At 45.5% G+C, this 18,130-nt stretch overlaps 1 protein-coding gene across 7 annotated transcripts in view; it reads left to right on the top strand.

Moving 5' to 3' along the window:
• Nucleotides 1–18,130, top strand: part of LOC131664633 (phosphatase and actin regulator 1-like) — a 112,417-nt gene that overhangs the window by 89,227 nt on the left and 5,060 nt on the right. For 4 of the 7 annotated variants that reach the window (XM_058935904.1, XM_058935903.1, XM_058935899.1 and 1 more), the window contains 9 exons: nt 11,249–11,554; nt 12,077–12,115; nt 12,228–12,440; nt 12,738–12,954; nt 13,367–13,399; nt 14,240–14,391; nt 16,613–16,769; nt 17,724–17,779; nt 17,889–17,992. In XM_058935904.1, the coding sequence (XP_058791887.1) occupies nt 11,249–11,554; nt 12,077–12,115; nt 12,228–12,440; nt 12,738–12,954; nt 13,367–13,399; nt 14,240–14,391; nt 16,613–16,769; nt 17,724–17,779; nt 17,889–17,992 (1,277 nt within the window). The remainder of the gene's footprint in view (nt 1–11,248; nt 11,555–12,076; nt 12,116–12,227; nt 12,441–12,737; nt 12,955–13,366; nt 13,400–14,239; nt 14,392–16,612; nt 16,770–17,723; nt 17,780–17,888; nt 17,993–18,130) is intronic. The other 3 variants (XM_058935902.1, XM_058935901.1, XM_058935905.1) reach the window with 3 other exon arrangements.

Here is an 18,130-nt window from a genome sequence, read left to right as displayed (position 1 = left end):
CAGCTGCCGTTCCTTCTACTGAAACATTCATGACTTTATCGTCAAGGCGCAAACGAGCCGTTAGCTCAGCTCTTCTTTTCCAATCCGTTGCGCGCTCCCTCGTCAATGTGATTTCTCTGCTTGACCACACGAGCGATTATAGAAGAGTGTGTCAAGAGCAGGTTAATTGAATGTAATAAACGTTGGTCGTAAACCGAGGAAGATATAACGAGGCTCGATCATTTCGGCGGCCTTTCGGTTGAAACAGTTTGGTTAAGTTTACCTATAGATTTGCTCTGACGAACGTATCGCGGAGGATGAAAATGTAACGCTAGTGTTCACATGGCCAATCCAGCTAATGTGTAAACGCCATTTTACGTGCATTTCACTTTCTCCTTCTCTCGGCTTGTCCAAGCAATTTCAAGCGAGTTAGAGAGGGCCAGATACTTCAATTCGAGAATTGGAATTGGCCGGATGAAGGGAGAGGGAGATGGAGAGACAGAAGACATACCGAATGTGGGTCACACGAGAGCGTGCCAAAACAGCAAAGAGCTAATTTTATTAAGCGAGCTAGCTTCCGCTGACTGCTGATCATTATTTCGCACAAGTCATCCCATCGACAGTTAAGCCCTTTCGTCCAACTTTTGCGTATACCAAGGTGAAATATTTACGCCCCGTGGAGTAACGCGTTTGTGACATTCAGAAAAGGAAGCCTTGTGGCTCGCATTTTGATGCCGAAATCATGCAAATTTCGAGACAATTCGCGTGTGCGGGGTGGCGTTGCATCGAAAACAGTTGTTTCGCGACTAAACCAACTATGGCCAGAGTGCATAATTTTAATTAGATTGCCATCATGGGACGTATGAAGAACGACTTTCTATTGGCTTACCAAATTGCTAAAGTTTTTTGTCTCGTTTTTAGAAGCATTCGCAGTGAAACCGCACGAAACAAAGATATCACGTGAGCGAATTATCCCTCGGGCTCGTAACGTTGAGCGGCGATAATCGTACCTTAATGCTCCCAAGGGGTTTGTCCTTTCTCGATGATGAACCGATTTAATAGAAATCCAAATATATCTCAGCAACGAACAACGACAGTTGATATTAATAAAGCGATGTAATCTAGATGATGGGGGGCCACTTTATTTCGCTATGTATATCCGTTGATTCAGCTAGAATTTCATTATGCATTGATAAGCTCCCCCTGCAACTAAAACTCCAATGTAAATGCGAAAAGACACACACAGTAAAGAAAACGCTCTTCTTGCACGACCTTGACCTTTGGGAATGAAAACATATTTTTCGCGGTACAAAGGCAGCACCGTTGATTGTGCCTCAACGCCTTCGCACCAAGAACAATGAGCCAATAAAGAGCAGATCTCGCCCGGAGCAAAAAGAACGCAATGGCAGAAATTCAATTAGATGCGGGAGGTCAGTTTACCTTGAGTAGGAGAATCAAATCGTAGAAGACGAGAAGGCTGGGATAGCTTTTAAAAGCAATCGATTGCCGCTGAAATTAAGTGGTGGAACGCCGATAATCTGCCGCTCACGGCGATTTTCTGTGCGGTGCGACAAACTGACTCTTCAGTCGAACTTTACTCAAATCACCCGTAGTCATGAATTCCTTCCGCTCATCACCGCGATCGGTTTTTGACTTGGCGTTCAAAGGAATTTCCACTTCGTGAATAACACGTGTCTCTCTTATTTCTGTTGCAGGTGAGTCCATGAAACTACGACGCACGCTAGCACTAATTGTTTTCGTTAGAGATAAATCACTCGCCGTACGAGTAAGTATAAATATATGAACATTCATGTCAAAGTTTCCCGTGCCAATCGCAAGAAGCATGTAACTCAACGAGAGAGATGACTGGCTGCTCGCTCGTCCATCGAGCTACATTTTTCCGATTCAAATGAACCTTTCCCATCGTTACAACTCTTCCCCGCAAGCACCTCAAACGAATTAAACACGAACAACTGTATATCGAGGTGCAAAGGGTATGCGCAAAAACAAAGGAGAGAAACAAAAATAAAAGACCTGTGGCACAGCGAACAAAGCTTCTCTTCTGTGCCGACCGGCAAAGATTTGTTTGCTCTTCGCCCGAGGTATTCCAATAATATCCTCTCTTTAAAGATCCCCCCTCCCGATTTCTTTCTTACTCTTCCCAAATCAATGTCGCACACCCCAGGGGCTACCAAGGTCGGCTGGTAGAAACTTAGTTCTCTTGCACGTCCGAACAAAAAAAAACGTTGACTCTGCGCACAATAATTCGTAAATTTGTGAATGGACTGCAGTTACCGTAAATATAAGTTAAATCGGCGCTCGAGAGCTGCGCTGCCGAGTCACAGCTCAAGCCGGGATGTAAGTTCGCCGCACTTGTTAACAGGCGCAAAGTAGCGGCACAGAGAGAGTCAGCCGACGCGATGGCTTATTTGCATGGAAAGTACGCTCGTAAGCGCGTGCAAGCTCTTGGCAGGAAAATCTGGCTGACGCTGAAGTAGAGCAAAGAGAGTTTGGTCGGACGCGATTTTTACGTGAAAAGCATTGGCCACGTCCAATTTTGTCGTCCTCACGTCTATTGTAATGGTATGGAACTTTTTTGGCTTCGAAAGAAAATACTGTTGCCGAAAGGCAAAAATATTCGGCTTAATTGGCAGCACGTGCGACGTTGTTAACGTTTATCGAGACAGAAATAAAAAAAGTTAAATCTCCAGAAATGTCTCGTTAATCCAATTACACGCCTGACAGAGATCTATGAACACCGTATGATTTTTATGATTAAAAGCTCAAACAAAGAAAGAAATAAATTGAAAGCCAGGAAAAAAAATCTCTTATTCGACAGCTCAGTTGCCCAACTAAGTTGTTCTGGAGAGGGGTGCAACAAATTCATTAAGGAGTTTTTTTTCATAAAAAAGAACAAAAAAGGTCACAAGGCTTGGTTTGATATGTTAAGGATTTTGTTTTTTTACTACCCTCAAAGGAAATATTTTTGCTTATCAGACATACGGAGAGAGGCAAAAAAGTATTAAGCTAACTTTTTGATACAACATCCCCCTTTACCTTTTCTTCAAGTGGGTTCCCTGCTACGTGAATGATTTTTCTTGTGCTGGTGTATTATAAATCAATCTCTTCGAATTTCTGTCGAGATTAGCGAGCAAAGCAATTTTTATTTGGCTTTCGACGTGAGATCTGCGTAGCCATTCCATTTGCTGCCATTATTATGCGTTAAAAAACAGTGCTGACAAACATTCCGCAAATAAATAAAGAAATAGAAAAACATGAGGCTTGTCGAGCCAATGATGAAGAGTCAGTAACAACCGGATACTCGGTAGACGAATCTGATACCTGATCGGGCTCGCATACCGTGTCTATAATTTCATTTGCTGCGCGCAGCAGCATCGCTTTACACACGAGTATTCGACGATGAATGGCGGAGCGAAAAAAAGAACGAGCGAAGGCAGGAGAGAGACGCCCACGCTGAGCGCACGCGCCGGCGAGCAGCACGAGTCGCCGAGTACTTCTGATCCCCGCTCACGAAGCGTAGTACGGGAGACGCTCTCACTGAGAGCGGATGCCGCGCGTCTGACTATTCGGTCCGGCTGGCTCCGGACTTCCGCCTCTCTCTTTCTTTCTCCCTCTCTCTCTCTCTCTCCTCCCTTATCTTGCTCTTCTGCCTCTGTCTCCATCTGATTCTCCGTCTGAGCGACGAGGCTGGTCCTCCGAGTGCGAACGATCTTCTCTTCCCTCTCGATCTACGATTCTTCGATACGATTGACTTCCGCGACGGGATGAGCGGTGTCGGTTACATGACCGCGATGAATACTTACGGGCCGACTGGTCGACGTCGTCGTCGCGCCATGGATCTGCCCGGCTACACTTGCCATCAGCATCAGCAGCAGCAGCAGCCGTTGCCCGACGTACAAATCTGGGATTCGGCGCCACCCATCACACCACCGGCGGCTTTTCTGCCGCCCGGCTACAAGAAGGGCTTCACTCGCTCAGGTGAGCGACGAGCCGAGCGCTGATCGCGAGATAAAACAGTCAAGGAGCTGCGTGGTGCGCTTTTCCTAACTTTTTATTTCGGCAATTGCGCGCGAGTTTTGTGCTGTTGGGAGATGGCGAATTAACGGCGCTCGTCTGTTTTGATTGCACGCGAACGATGAAGTGGCAGTTTTAAAAGTACATGTATAGTTGTCCTAAAAGTACATTTGTTTCTTTTTTTTTTTTTTTGTTTGCATTTGTCTTTTGAGAAAACTCATCTTTTCTGTTCCGTAAAAATAGTTAAGAGTTAAAGTTACCGCACATTGTGTCTAACAGCGAATAGACTCAATGTGAACTTGTAGGACTGTGATGTAATTGTACAATGAGGCTACTATTCGAGAAAGTTTCGTGATCACCTTAACTAAGGAAATGCGATTAGTGGAAAATGATATGCAAATTTTCGGAGTAGGGAGAGAAAAGTTTTTGAGCAGTCGTAACGTATTCACGATGAGTGCCTGACCACAGTCTGAGCACTTCTACTGTGCACGGCAGATGTCTTTCCGCCAGTTATGTAACGTTTATGCGCATATATGTATCACACTTCTCTTATGTGTTCGTTCAAAACTCACTTTGCAGACAATCTCCATTTTCGCTCATTCGCATTTACGATTCACATCAAGTTCTAATATTGTGTGCACTTAGAAAAAAAGCTATGAATATTTTATGGTGCTGTCAGAAATAAAACTTGTTATATAGTATCATAACATTGACGGTACTCATGTGTACAGAGTTTGATGAATACGCAATGAAGAGATTGTAAATCTCGTGCCGTTTTCGTTTAATTCCCGTCTGATTTTTCACACTTTTACTACTACTCACTTTTCTAGCAGGGAACACAGAATCCACACGAACAGGCTGAGAGTATACCTCGCGCATGCGCCTGTATCTCATTCTAAGGGCGCAACTTAACTCGAATGCAGGGAAATAATACATTATGCACCAAGGGAGTACAACGTACAATAGATATACTAAGCGATGCCCCTTCGCTCAGTCGGCATTTCACATAGTGCTTGTTTACCTACTGTACTTCCTAGTGGCGTAATATACTTTTTTTTTCAATCAAGAGTTCGATTGCTTGTTGGGCTCAACGGACAAGCCAACGACTACGATCACTAGAGCCCAAGCGCTCGAATTCCGCGCGACGAAGTCCGAAAATTGGATCTCTATCTGCTTTGCCCACATCCAGCTCTCTCTCTCTCTTTCTCTCTCTCTCTCTCTCTCTCTCTCTCTCTCTCTCTCTCTCTCTCTCTCTCTCTCTCTCTGTGTTTGCTAACGCGATTGAACTAATGTAAACTTCCGTCCACTTTGAGTTGATGTCCAAATATTTAACTAAGATCTTTATATCATTCTTCGAGCAAGTCGAGCATCGAATTGATATTATTTAATTAATTTTGTTTTTCATTCCCCCCCCCTTTCTCTCTCTCTCTCTCTCTCTCTCTCTCTCTCTCTCTCTCTCTCTTCCTTTTGCTTTGAAGCGGCGAAGTTACGTAAATCGGATTAAATTTAAAAGTCCAACGTCGGACTTTTAAACTCAATTACGAACTCGCGACTTTCTTAATGACAGAAAAGCATCGAGCAATTAACGCAAAGTAACGAGTTTAGCTCTCACTCTCTCTTTCTCTCGCAAGTTTATATGAATTTCAAGTTCCTTTAAGCGAGCACACGCGTGAAAATTATTTGATACATTTTAGGCGCGGAGTAGTTTCTTTGGTTTCTTTCGCAAAATCTTGGCAGAAACAAAAGAAAGAAGCAAGGTCTAAGGAAAGGTTACCAACCACAAAAGCTCAGCTCGGCCAAGAGAGAAACAGGAAAGCTGGCGTGCGCGGATCCCGAGGATAAAGGCAAATAAACGAAAGCTCACTGACGGCTAACTCACGCATCCGCGTACGCCGCGAAAAAGACAAAATAATAAAGTCGCGGAGAGATGTTGTTGACCTCGCGCGTGCATCGAGTTCAAGTTCAACCTGCACGCGCACGAGCTTGCGTCAGTAGTATCTCGACAAAGAGTCTAACATTCCTGTGCGACTCCCATGAGATTTAATTCAAGGCGAGAGATAGCCACCCGTTGAATTATCGACGAAACGCTCTCTTGGCGCTGGCAGAGCGAAAAACAAAAAAATAAAGGGAGATGTTCGGCCTATTTCGCGAACTGGGTTGTCGCGCAGCCAAAATAAACTGCAATTCTTTACTTGGGTGCTGAAAGCTCGCGCAGCGGTGAATTAAACGCGACAAAGTGAGCGCCGACTGAGAATACGCGCGTTGCTCTCGGAGGAGGTAAACTCGGACTCGACGACTGCGTTCAATTGGATTTTCACGCCAGCGCATGCATTATTAATGAGGCGCTCTCTCGTAGAGTTAAAACAAAGGAGGAAGCGTCGACTCGCGACAAAGACGCTCGAGCTTTCATTTTGCGACAAGCATGGGGACAAATTTAGCTCGTTGCTCTGTGAATGCGCTTTAATTGTCGTTATAATTTAATACTCAAATTACTCTCGCGATATTTCAAAATCAGCAAGTGGACTTTATAAATATCAGCCGTCGTTTCTATATTAGGCAGACGGTTCAATTATGCGATTGGAATATATATTGAAAGTATTCATTTCCACTTGTCTGTTAATTATTATTTATACGAATGAAGTGTAGTAATTGAAAACGCGTATGGAGTTTCCCCCGGGTATGCGGTACCCTTCGCTCGTGTAATTACAATCGAATGCTATACGAATTGGTTATATAATTTATTGGTCCAACGAAGCAACTGAAACGTCACCGTTTTCAGGATTCCAACGTCGCAACGCGAAAATGTAAAAAGTCAAAAGTATAAAGAAAAATAGAGCGTGGTTAAGCCATCTCCGCGGTGGGAACGGCGTGTGTAGTATTCATTCCCTTTGTGAAAATCCCAATTCGCTGGAAACCCTTGAGAAAGAAGAACGACTAGGCGAGTCGGCGCAGGCAAAAAAAAAAAATACATACGCGTGCGCGCGCGCGCGCGTCCTGCGCTGCTGCGCTGCCGCGCTGAAGTCAGCCACTCGAGATCGACAAAAAGACGAAGAAGCAAAAAGGAGGCCAGACATTTCCTCGAAATCCGCAACGCGTTTCTTCATTCGCCTTTTCTCGATCTCCGCAAAATTTGTCTCGCGATATGCTTCTTTCTTCTCTTTTCCCGAATATGTCATACGCGCAAGGTAACTTCGTATTTGTGCGTTTCGCCAGTTTGCAGCGTTGGCTAATTGCATCCGCACCTGTTATCGGATTTTCTTCGCGTTGGACGTTAATTAGGAGAAAAAGCGCGGGAGACACGCGGAAAAAGAAAGAAAAAGAAACAGAGAATCCGATCGCTTCTTTTTTCTTTTATTTTTCGTTAATATCCGACTAACTATCAATTATTTCGTGAATATTCTCGAAAACTATGCTCGCTTCATTCAAGGTCGCATAACTCGCAGGTATTTTTCGCAGGCATGCAGTTTACCGATTACACGCCGAATCATCGTATTTCTATAAATCCAATATGGAATTTCGCGTGGTCGATAAATCAGCGAAAAACTTTAGTTTGACTTTGATTTGAATTTCACTTCAGCAGCAGCTGTGCGAGGGCAAATCCAACAAAAAGTATCGAGCACGCACTCGCCGACGATGTATTATTATGAACAATGCAGCTATCCGTCTCTCTCTAGCGCGACGTTGAATATCGTAGAATTATTATCGATCGCAATTATTAACAGGATGATACGCAGGCTGCTTAAAACTCGTCGACTAATCACACCTCATTACGGCTTCGAGTTTTTCATACATATTTTCTACGTATATACAGTCACAGCCCGGCGTAATTATCGATGTTGACTTTTTTTTCTCCTTTTAATTTTCGTTGCATGGGGGTATTGAATGAACGCGGGCTCTCTCTCTCTCTCTCTCTCTCTCTCTCTCTCTCTCTCTCTCTCTCTCTCTCTCTCTCTCTCTCTCTCTCTCTCTCTCTCGCTCTCTCGTGTGCAGCATTAACCTCTACATCGCTGAACAAGAGAGAAAGATATTTATCAACGGATATTCTTCGATTTTTATAGCCTTGTCCCCGACAGCAATTAATGAAATGATCAATTAGACACGTATATACTGACACCGCGGCACAGGGCGAATAAACAGCGCCGTTGCAATTGGATAAACACGCGCTGTCGAGCAAGAGAGAACGAACTTCAAAGTCCTAAGTGAAAAGTCAAAGGAGGTGTGACGAACTTGGTCTAAAATTAATGACTGGGACAACACGTGTCACTGGTGAATCGCGTCCTCGACGCGTCAAAGCTGATCGTATTTTCCATATATACGGAAGCGTAGGACTCGTAGCGCAATGCCTTAATTATACCACCTAGGAAGTGACGAGTGACGACGACGAGCTTCGATTGCAATGCGCAAGCGTGAAATTGCGCGAACGCCGCGGGAGATTCTTCTAGAGCTTCCGCTTCCACGGCAAACGCCAGTGTTCGTCTGGCTTCTCTCTCTTTTATCGCATGCCAGAAATATCGACTACACTTGACAAACTCCCGCAGCTATTTTTCTTACTCTCTCTCGCTCTGCCGCGTACATTTTGAATTGGATTTTGCGAGGTTGTCGTCATAACTAAGAGTCTCATCAGCTCCGCCGACAGCGTCATTACGGCCTTCTTTCTGTCTCGCTTCCTTGTTTATACTTTCGGACAGAAGCCCATCTCGCGGCGCTCGTTTGCGAAAATTACTCTCGCCACGCGCAGGTGCGTTACGTGATATGGCGTATTATCGGAAGCACACCGCCTATAATTACAATCCCTCCACTACTAAAGTCCTTTGGCTCTTCCCTCGTCGCAGCAAGTCCGTGTAATTTTGTCGTCTGAAAGAAGGCGATGCGAGAACCTACGCATCTCACACTGTCTCTCACTATTCAAACAACAAGGCGTTTGTCTACACTGCGTGGTCAGTGGTCGAACAGTGTGCTTGCGGCGAAGATTAAGTTCGAGAGAGCGAGAGAGAGGCGGAGAGAAGCTGCAGTAGCAGCCAGCCGCATTGCGACGCGAGCCTCTACGACAACACTTGCATCAACCTTACGACGACGATTCATTCGACCTCTTCTTTAATTGTTCTGTTTGATCGAGGTTGGATTTTATTGTCGTGCGACTGTGAAAACACACGTGCTACCCACTCGGCGGGAGCGCACTATTCGTTAGGGAAATTTGCCAGTTTGCTCGCTCGGATAATGCCGCACGGCGAACAGCCTCAGTTCTGCGCGCGTGTGCACGTACTTCCCGCGGTGAAAATAGATCGGCTGGAACTCGCACTCGATAGCCAAGGCCGCGTCGTCGTAAAAATCTGTTTACGAAGCGGAAAAGCTCGTTCGACGGAATTCCTCATGGGTTAAAGTGGTTTCGTTAGGTGTATCGTGGCAAAGCGCCTCTCGATCTCGCGCGCGTACAAACGACGACCAACGAGCTATTTTCGATCGGCGTCACGTTCCCGCGTGGCGGTCGCGTAAGACGCGATCACGCTTTCCGGATCCGTCGCGCACGCAGCCAGTTCCACCTCGGCTGTCCGCTCGCCCGGACTCGCGCACGAGACTCCAGAAGCCAGTGTCATACGCAGCGCGAACCGAACGATGGGCCGAATCGTCGCTCTCAAGTGGCAAGGTAAGTAAATCAACCTTGACCATGTCCGCTCACGTGTGAGAAATAACGTCTCTCTTTCTCTCTCTCTCTATCTGTCTTTTTTCAGAATTAGACAGACAAGTGCGCGCAAGCGTGAGATTCATTCGGTTATTTAATTTTTTGGGGCGACTACGCGGCTCGATGGTCTGTCGGTTTCGATACAGACTGATTAGTTTGTTAAAGTGAGTTTGACGAACGTTGTTTTCCGTTTTGCTGTCAATTTGGTTGGCTGGATTGATAGAACATTTTATACACGTGTATTTATTATTACGCTAGACAAGTTGTATTTCTCTCTCTTTTTTGTGTAATCCGCTGGATACTTCACGTGTGCACGTGTCGTTAACAGCAACATTCTTTTCTAGAATAGATAACTGCATGCTAAAAATATCCGTTTTGGAATCGCGAAAAATCCTCTGTATCCGAAAATAGTTTTTTTCCTTTTTCAGAAGATAATTGAACTATCTATCACCCCCCCCCCCCCTAAATAATCGCATTTGCAAATTCGTCTATTTTAAGTCGTATTTCCCACCGGATCTTGCAGTTGTCATTAACAATACACATGACTCAGGATGGCGCATCCGTTCCAAAAGTTTACGCCGGAAAATCCTCGAGGTCTTCCCCAGCGCGTACGCTATTTTTACCTTTTTCGCAAATCCATTGAGAGAGATAGAGGAAGAGAGAGAGAGAGAGAGAGAGAGAGAGAGAGAGAGAGAGAGAGAGAGAATCGCGCATCCATGTGATAATTTTCAGCGATGATCGGTGGCGTCGGTCGAGTTGGCTCATGGCCAGCATCGGCAATGCGAAAAATTCGAGGAAAAAGAGACCCCGCGTTCGATTTTTCTTTCAGTTATGTTTTTTTTTTTTGTTATTTGCCAACTGTTTCGTTAGCTTTGCTTCAACGATTGGCAGTCAATTCGTACATATGAAGATTTAGTGCTCGATTAGTGCAGACATTCAATACAAGCACGCGCAACAATCTTTGTTTAGTAATCATTTCATAAAGTGCATACAGTGATGTGTACATAGTGGGGGAGGGGGGCGACACTTGGCACGAGCAAAACTGCCACGTAACACCTTCGTTCGGCACACTTGCGAAATACGATTTGCCCAGCCTCCCTCCAACTTAGGACACCCGTGGATAGATGCGGATGTCTGCTGCAGCACAATCTACGACCACGACAACTTTGAAAACAACTCTGCGGAAAAAGTCGGATGGTCACGCACGTGTTCAAACCGTCACGTGCACGCCTCCACCATCATCGCTAATTACTTTACTAACGATCGTTACGTTTCTTGTTTTTTCTCGAAAAAAAATAAGCAAACAAGAAAAAAAAACCAAACAGAGAAATATAATCTTGTCAAGTCGTCATCGCCTTGGTGAGTCATTTACGGATGTGCGCGGAATGTTTATCCGGGAACGATTTTAGAACCACGCGAGTTGTGCATTTGCTACCTAACAGACCGTGTTTTTTCCTGACAAAAAACAAAAACCTCTGCGATTTGTTTTTCTGTGTATGCGTGTGCTACCGTAACACGAGAGAGTGAAATTTTGGACGACGTTGCTAATTTCAGAGCCGAAGAAGGATAAGAGCGAGCAGAGCAGCGGCAATGGCAGCAGCGGTGCCAGCGTCAACGGCAACGGCGCCAGCGGCAATGGGACAGCGACCTCGGCGAACAACGCGGACGTGCAGTCGTCGGCAGCCGCCGCGACGGAGGAGCAAGCGTCGGCGAACAAGAAGCCGATTCGGCCGAATAGCCTCGACACGAGCGCGAGGATCATTCGACGTCCTCTTAATCCGGTGGCCAATCTGCCCCAGAGGCTACTCGTTAGCGAGCGCAAACCCCCGGCCTACCATCCGACCGAGGACAGCCTCGCAGGTTAGGGCCTCCCGGCGTCTTTGGCATCAGCTCCGTCTGTGTTGGCCAGCTGTGTCTGTTCAAAGATCAAAGCGAGAGTGCTTGCGAGCCTGTGCTGTGCCTCGCGCGAGTTTTTTTCACTAACCTGATTGCAATTTGGGTTTTAAGGTGTCGTTGTGTGCTTGTACTAACACTAATTTGCGCAGGAACTTGCAATGGAATCCTAATCGCTAGACTGCGGTTAGACTGGTAGTCTTCGAACTAACGTTGACATTCTGTCTCATTGCTACATCCCTTTTTTACTTTCTCTCTCTGTCTCAGTAGTACGTAAACTTTTAAAATGTCTCGTAGAGTATATATACACGTTTCTACTACTCGCAGACTGCGGTTTACTAATCTGTTGAGTGTTTTGGAAGTGACGTTTTAATGCTCGATATTAATTGCGATATTCATGCCTATACCTATAATAAGCACATATAAAATTATTATGTATACATTGATATATATCTACTAACTCTCTACTATAAATTATTGTAATTGTAGCTCTTGGCCAAGCTAGCCGGCCTCAAGTACGGTTTAAAAGTAAGCCGATTTCCTTTTAAAAGCCAAATTTTTGTATACCCTACCAAATAAAGTACCAACAGACAAGCGCAAGGGCGTGTACTAATGCGTGCTTTGCGTGTGAATGTTGCAGCGGAAAAGGGAGTATTGCACTCGAACGCGGACGAGCAGCAAGTGATAGAACGATGCTACCCGCCGAACCTGGTGCTGTCGGAGCTGCCCGAGCCGCCGATTCCACTCAGCGAGATCGGCCCCATACCGCCGCCGCCCATGTTCAGCTCGCCCAGTCCCACGCTGTTGTCGAGGCAGAGGCAGCAGCAGCCACTTCTGGACTGCGAGGATGACGGTCAGTAGATTGCCAATTTCTCACCTAGAGAGTATAGTTCGCCCTTCGTTCCAGAAAATAAATACCAAAGATTTTTTCTTGTGCGCTTTTCTACATTTTCACGTCTTGGTCGTTCGGTTGTTTCATAAAAGTGCTCCAGTTTCGCGCACGCGAAGACAGAAGTAAGCGCGAAATTCAATTGAAGCTCCTTTCGACGGAGTGGCTCCCTTTGAGAGAGTTCATTCGGGTTTTTAAGCACGGGGTTCGAGAATTTTTATTCCTGGTAAACGGCTTCGTTCACTTTGCTGCAATTTTCAGATGACGAGGAGATCGATGTGGACGACGAGGACATGTACGGCATCGACACGACGCGAGTCGAGGAGATCCCGGCTAAAGAGCCTAAGTTCCACGCGATGCCACTCAAAAGCGCGCTCAAGAAGAAGGGTGGTGGCAGCGGTCCGGGTACTCCCCAGAGCACACCCACCCAAGAAATTAGGCCACTCACGCTGCGCCAGGAGCTGCACGCATCCTTCAAGTACGCCGTTCCGTTTTTTTCCCACCAATAGCTAGCATCAATCTCGCGCGTAAAAGTCTTTTTCTTCTTCCATTGAGTTATTTGACTGGAACATTATTTCATTGTTGATACTCTCTCTCTTCCTCCCTCCCTCCCTCCCTCCCTCCCTCTTTTCCTCTCTCCTTTTCCCTTCTTAAATATATATTTCTGGTACAAATACAGTAGAGCAAGTGTTATTGTATTTATATTTATATATATATATATATATATAAATCGAATAATGTTCCAGATAATATATCGTACAAATAATGATAAACGATTACAGTAGTGAATCATGCTTTATCGTACATTCGTCCATTAATTTTTTTCTTGACATTCTGTATGCAGTCACTAGTAAAAGACAAACAATCGTATGTTTCTTATGCTTCACCAGAAGGCCTCATTTAAGGTCTAGGATGAAACTATGGTAATTCGGCTAGCCTATCTCAATTAATGTTCCCTTCTGTTTTTTTTTTCTTCAATTGTTTTCTTTTTTTTTTCACTACATTGTTTGATGATTCTTACGTTTCCCTTGAAGCATGTATGATTTATTTGTATATCACTGCTTGATAATTAACTCTACGAATCATTTTTATTATCTTTATTTCGGTATGGCATGTCTATTTATTTAAGCATGAGAAAATGTCCGGGAACCCATTCAAGGATTTCACTTTTTATTATCGTATCGTCCCATTTTTTCTCTCACAGCGAAAACTATTCGCGCTTGCTTTTAGTTATCATTTATTTTTTAAACTTCATGGTCAAAGCTTCGTTTTCCTAACGCAAGAAAACTTTCTATTACCGGCAAAGGTTAGAACTACCTTTTAAAAATATCTCTAACGTACTCTTGAATGGTATCCCACGTTGGCAAAATAACGAGCGCAGTGGAGTTATCGTAAACTCCTTTTTATAAACTTTAATGTTTATCTTGCACACATAGTTTGCAAACGCAGTTATAAAAGTATGTATTCCAAATAAAACTCTGGCACAATCGGCTCCCAAAATAACTTAATTTCACTGTTGACCTGCGCCATCCGTGCGTAGCTATCTCCGATGAATAAACAAGTAAATTTTTATTATTTCGCTCACAGTCTCAGCGCGAACTCGTCGATTATTCATGTAGCTTTTTCACATTTCCAATATAGCGTACGATACACGTTCATCGACCTGCGTGAATAACACGAAAGAGAGAGAGAGAGAGAGAGAGAGAGAGAGAGAGAGAAACAAAAGGGAAAATCGACTCATCGCTATACTAAAATCTTTACAGTAGCCGACCGGTGAGATTTGGCTTGGCGCTGCATAGCGGCAACAACAACGAGAACAAGGAGAATGCCAGGCCTTACGTCATACGCGAGGATTCTGACACAGACTCGAATGACAGCCAGGTGCTCTATCGGGACGACTACGACGACGAGAAGAGTGAGTATTGGAAACACCTTTGTCCAAAGTGCATTTTCCATTTTGATTTCATGTTCAAGTTCAAGACAGTTATCGCGAGACTTGCCTTCTACGTAGCAGCAGCTACACGGCCGAACCTGCCGTGCTTTTATCCTCTCCCAACGAAAAAGCTCTCGAATCAATCGAGCGTATGAATAAGCATTGTTGAAAAGTGCAGTGATCGTAAGAAGGCAGAGGCCGATGGAAAAGCCGTTTCTCGCGCGCACATCGATGCGCGTCAGCGTATAAGCGAAAAATAAACGAGAGAGAGAGAGAGAGAGAGAGAGAGAGAGAGAGAGAGAGAGAGAGAGAGAGAGAGAGAGAGAGAGAGAGAGAGAGAGAGAGAGAGCGAGCGCGAGAGCAAACGCCCTCGCAGGCTATTAGCCGAGTGACTATAGCGCGCCGCGAGTCCGCGATCGACGTTGTCGTATACTAATTATACTGGCGCGGCTGCCGGCGGCCCGCGAACTTCCAAGTTTTCGCGCGCGCCAACCGCACCTTGAGGTTTATATTAAACGCGGCTGGCACACACGACGCTCAGTAGTGCTTCGGCGAGGAGCCTTCGCGCGTCCCCGTGCCTTCAGTGGAGAACCGAGCGCGCCCGCGCGCGCGCGTACGTGCGTGCGTCCGTCCGTCGTCGCCGACGCTCTCGATCGTCTCGAGGTAATTGCCGCTCTCAACGTATTCGACGCTCCGACCAAAATAATCGCGAGAGCCACTTGTTCGAATGTTCTCGACAACCGTGAAAACAAGAAAAGAAAACACTGGAATTCCAGAGCTGCTGCCGCGCGTCGCTCGCTCGCGAATGCATGCCAACGCGATCGACGCCTTTTCTTCCTCTTTCTCTCGCTCGCAAACGACACGCCAAAGTAACGCCGTCCTTCTATTTTCGGCGTGAATCTTCAACGAATTGGCGACTGTTGCGTGAAAATCCGTTTGTTTTGAAAACAATGCATCCGCTTGGCGAAGCTCATTTTCTACTTCGTAAATATCGTCGAACGAAAAAGGCGTATAAATGGAGCGACTCGCGTCGCATGCCGAAGAAATTGTCGGTTCGCTCGGACGATGCATTAAAATCGATGTTTTCATAGCAAACATTGGGACACCCGACGCGTCTCGCAGGAAGTAGGTCAGTTTTGCCTGTTTATACTGCTCGTCACGGAAAAAATAACTCGTTAGATGATATATAAAGGAAGAGTCGGAAGACGAGTGATAGTGTGGTTGTGTAGGTTGCAAAAAAAATAGTCATTTTTCTAACGGGACTAGAGAAACTTGCGCAATATAGTCAATTTGTGTAACTGGGAGAATTTATCAAATATCGCTTGAGTAGATTTTCATTTGAAATATTCACTGCGTATGTGAAACCAACAGATTTTCCATTTTATTTTTCATAACCCTTTTTTATCGGATTTCGCAGACTTTGATTGGCATTCCGGTGCTGGAATTTTTTTCAAATACCCGTCGTATCTATCCGAGAGACAGAGAAAAAAAACTGGTAGAAAAGTAGTGACAAAGGTCTGTCGTAAAAAATGCCTCCCTGAAATTACACTTCAGCCCAGACTGACCGAACCTACCCCACTGGCCGTGAACCCTTTCGGAGCCATTCGAGAGAAATAGCATACAAGTGCAAACAGGATCTTCTTCAAATCAGAGATGACATCATTGTTCGTTCTCCGTAGAAACATGCTGACGGTGCAGCGCGCCGCTTCGGCATACGCACTGGGCTGGCCACCGGTGCCGATCGACTTGCCCAGAACCGGCGCATCGACAGCCTCGAGGATGCCCACCAACTGCACGAGTAGTACCAATCAACTGCAGCGCAGCCTTAGCTGCTCCGAGCTCGACGGTACACACGCACGCCAGACGGTGCACACTGTTTTGTGATTTGAAATAGGCGTTTCCTGCCTGTGTGTGTATGTGTGTGTATGCAGGGAAGAGGGGAGGGGGTATGAGTGTACATACGTCGCGCAATACTGGCGTTGATGCATTCATCCGTGCGAAATTGGCTTCTATTATTATAGACCCGCTTCCTTTGTGCCACTGCTGCTTGCGTGATCTCTCATTACCCTTCGACTGTCGTCGGGAGTTTACCCTGCCCATTTTAGACTCGTTATAATTGCTGAAACATATTGAACGTGAAATCAAGAAGACGCGGCGTCATTCCGATGCGATACACTAACGAAACTTTGCTGCGGATTTACAGGTCGGTTGGCGGCGAAAATAGCGCGCAAAGAGTCGCTCTCGCTGAAACTCGCGCTCAGACCGGACAGACAAGAGCTGATCAATAGAAATATCCTGCAAGTTCAGTCGGACAATGAGCGCCAAGAGACGAAGGAGGCTATCGGCGCGAGGCTCATCAGGTAAGGCGAAAAGATTCGGTCTGTCGCGGCGCGGCAATTCGAAACCGGATACGCTTATAAATATCGCGTCCGTTTTTAATTCGCTAGTGCGCCGTTTGCGAAGGTCGTCCCTCCTTTTAATTATGTAAGCTTTCGGCGCATAACGAGCTGCCGTGCTATTTTGCGTTGGCGCGTTATTCAGATGGGGTTCGCGCATGCACCCTAATTGCACCTGGAAAGTTGGCCACCGCGTTGCAACTTTAGTTGGTTTTCCTCTCGTTAAAACGCGAAAGAGAAACCGCCATTCTGTCGGTTAAGTTTGTTGTTGCTTTTATTTTTAATTTCACGCAGAAATTCAACTGACTTTCTATTCTGAAAGTCGATTGTCGGGATATACGTAGTGTGCCTGTCCATCATCAGCTATCGGGCATTCGGGCATGCAGGTACCCAGGAAATTGTGCTATACATATACAGCGTCATGCTGACTGCCCTGCCACTAAATACTTGGAGATTTATACTTCGCTGCTGTTAACCGAGCATTTTTACGCACCGCCGACACGCGACCATTAATAATGGCCTCGGGGATAGCTGTAAATTTTTATTTTTGATTTTCACACCCTGTGCACTTTTGTTTTATCGTTTTTTTTTGTTGCTTCTATCTCTCTCAATCCTCTTTTTTTCGCGCTTCGCAACCCAACCGTTTCTTAATTGTTCTTTTACGAGCACGCGAGAAAAAAAAATATATACTCGCCAGCAGCTTTGCGCGAATAATTAAAAGGAGCTCGCGAATCGCACGATTTTTTTTCCTCTAGCTAATTCGCTCAGGAGATAGAGGTTTCGCAGGTAATAAGTTGTCGGTTATTAATTGTATGCGCGATCGAAAGAAAATATCGCATTAGGATAAAGGGAAAAGCAGCCGACTTATCTGCGAAACTTTTCAAAGTCTTAATTGGGTGTTTCGCTGCATCTTTGCAGGCGGCTGAGCATGCGGCCCACTCAGGAGGAGCTGGAGGAACGCAACATTCTCAAAAGTAAGTTCGCTCGTGATAAGGCGAAGCCCGTTGGCGCGCGGCATAAAAGCTGCGCTATACGAGCGTATGTATCTCTCTTTCAGACGATAATCTCTTTCGCTCGTTTCAGAGCAAAGCCCCGCCGAGGAGAAGAAGCAGAAAGAGGAAAAGAAACGCTATCTCTTAAGGAAGCTCAGCTTTCGACCGACCGTCGACGAGCTAAAGGAGAAGAAGGTAAATCTTTATTCCACACTTTTTTTTTCAGTTGGTAGACTCTTTTTTCGTTTCGTTTTTTTTTCGAAAATGTTTGCCCAACTTTTAACGATCTTCGCTTTCTTTGTTGATGAAACAACTTTTCATTCGAAGCATTCT

Source organism: Phymastichus coffea, unplaced genomic scaffold (genome assembly GCF_024137745.1).
Source record: "Phymastichus coffea isolate CEN01 unplaced genomic scaffold, Cenicafe_Pcof_1.1 PCOF00044, whole genome shotgun sequence".
Lineage (NCBI taxonomy): Eukaryota > Metazoa > Arthropoda > Insecta > Hymenoptera > Eulophidae > Phymastichus > Phymastichus coffea.
Note: the sequence above shows the minus strand (reverse complement) of the source record. Positions and strands in the feature narration are given on the sequence as shown.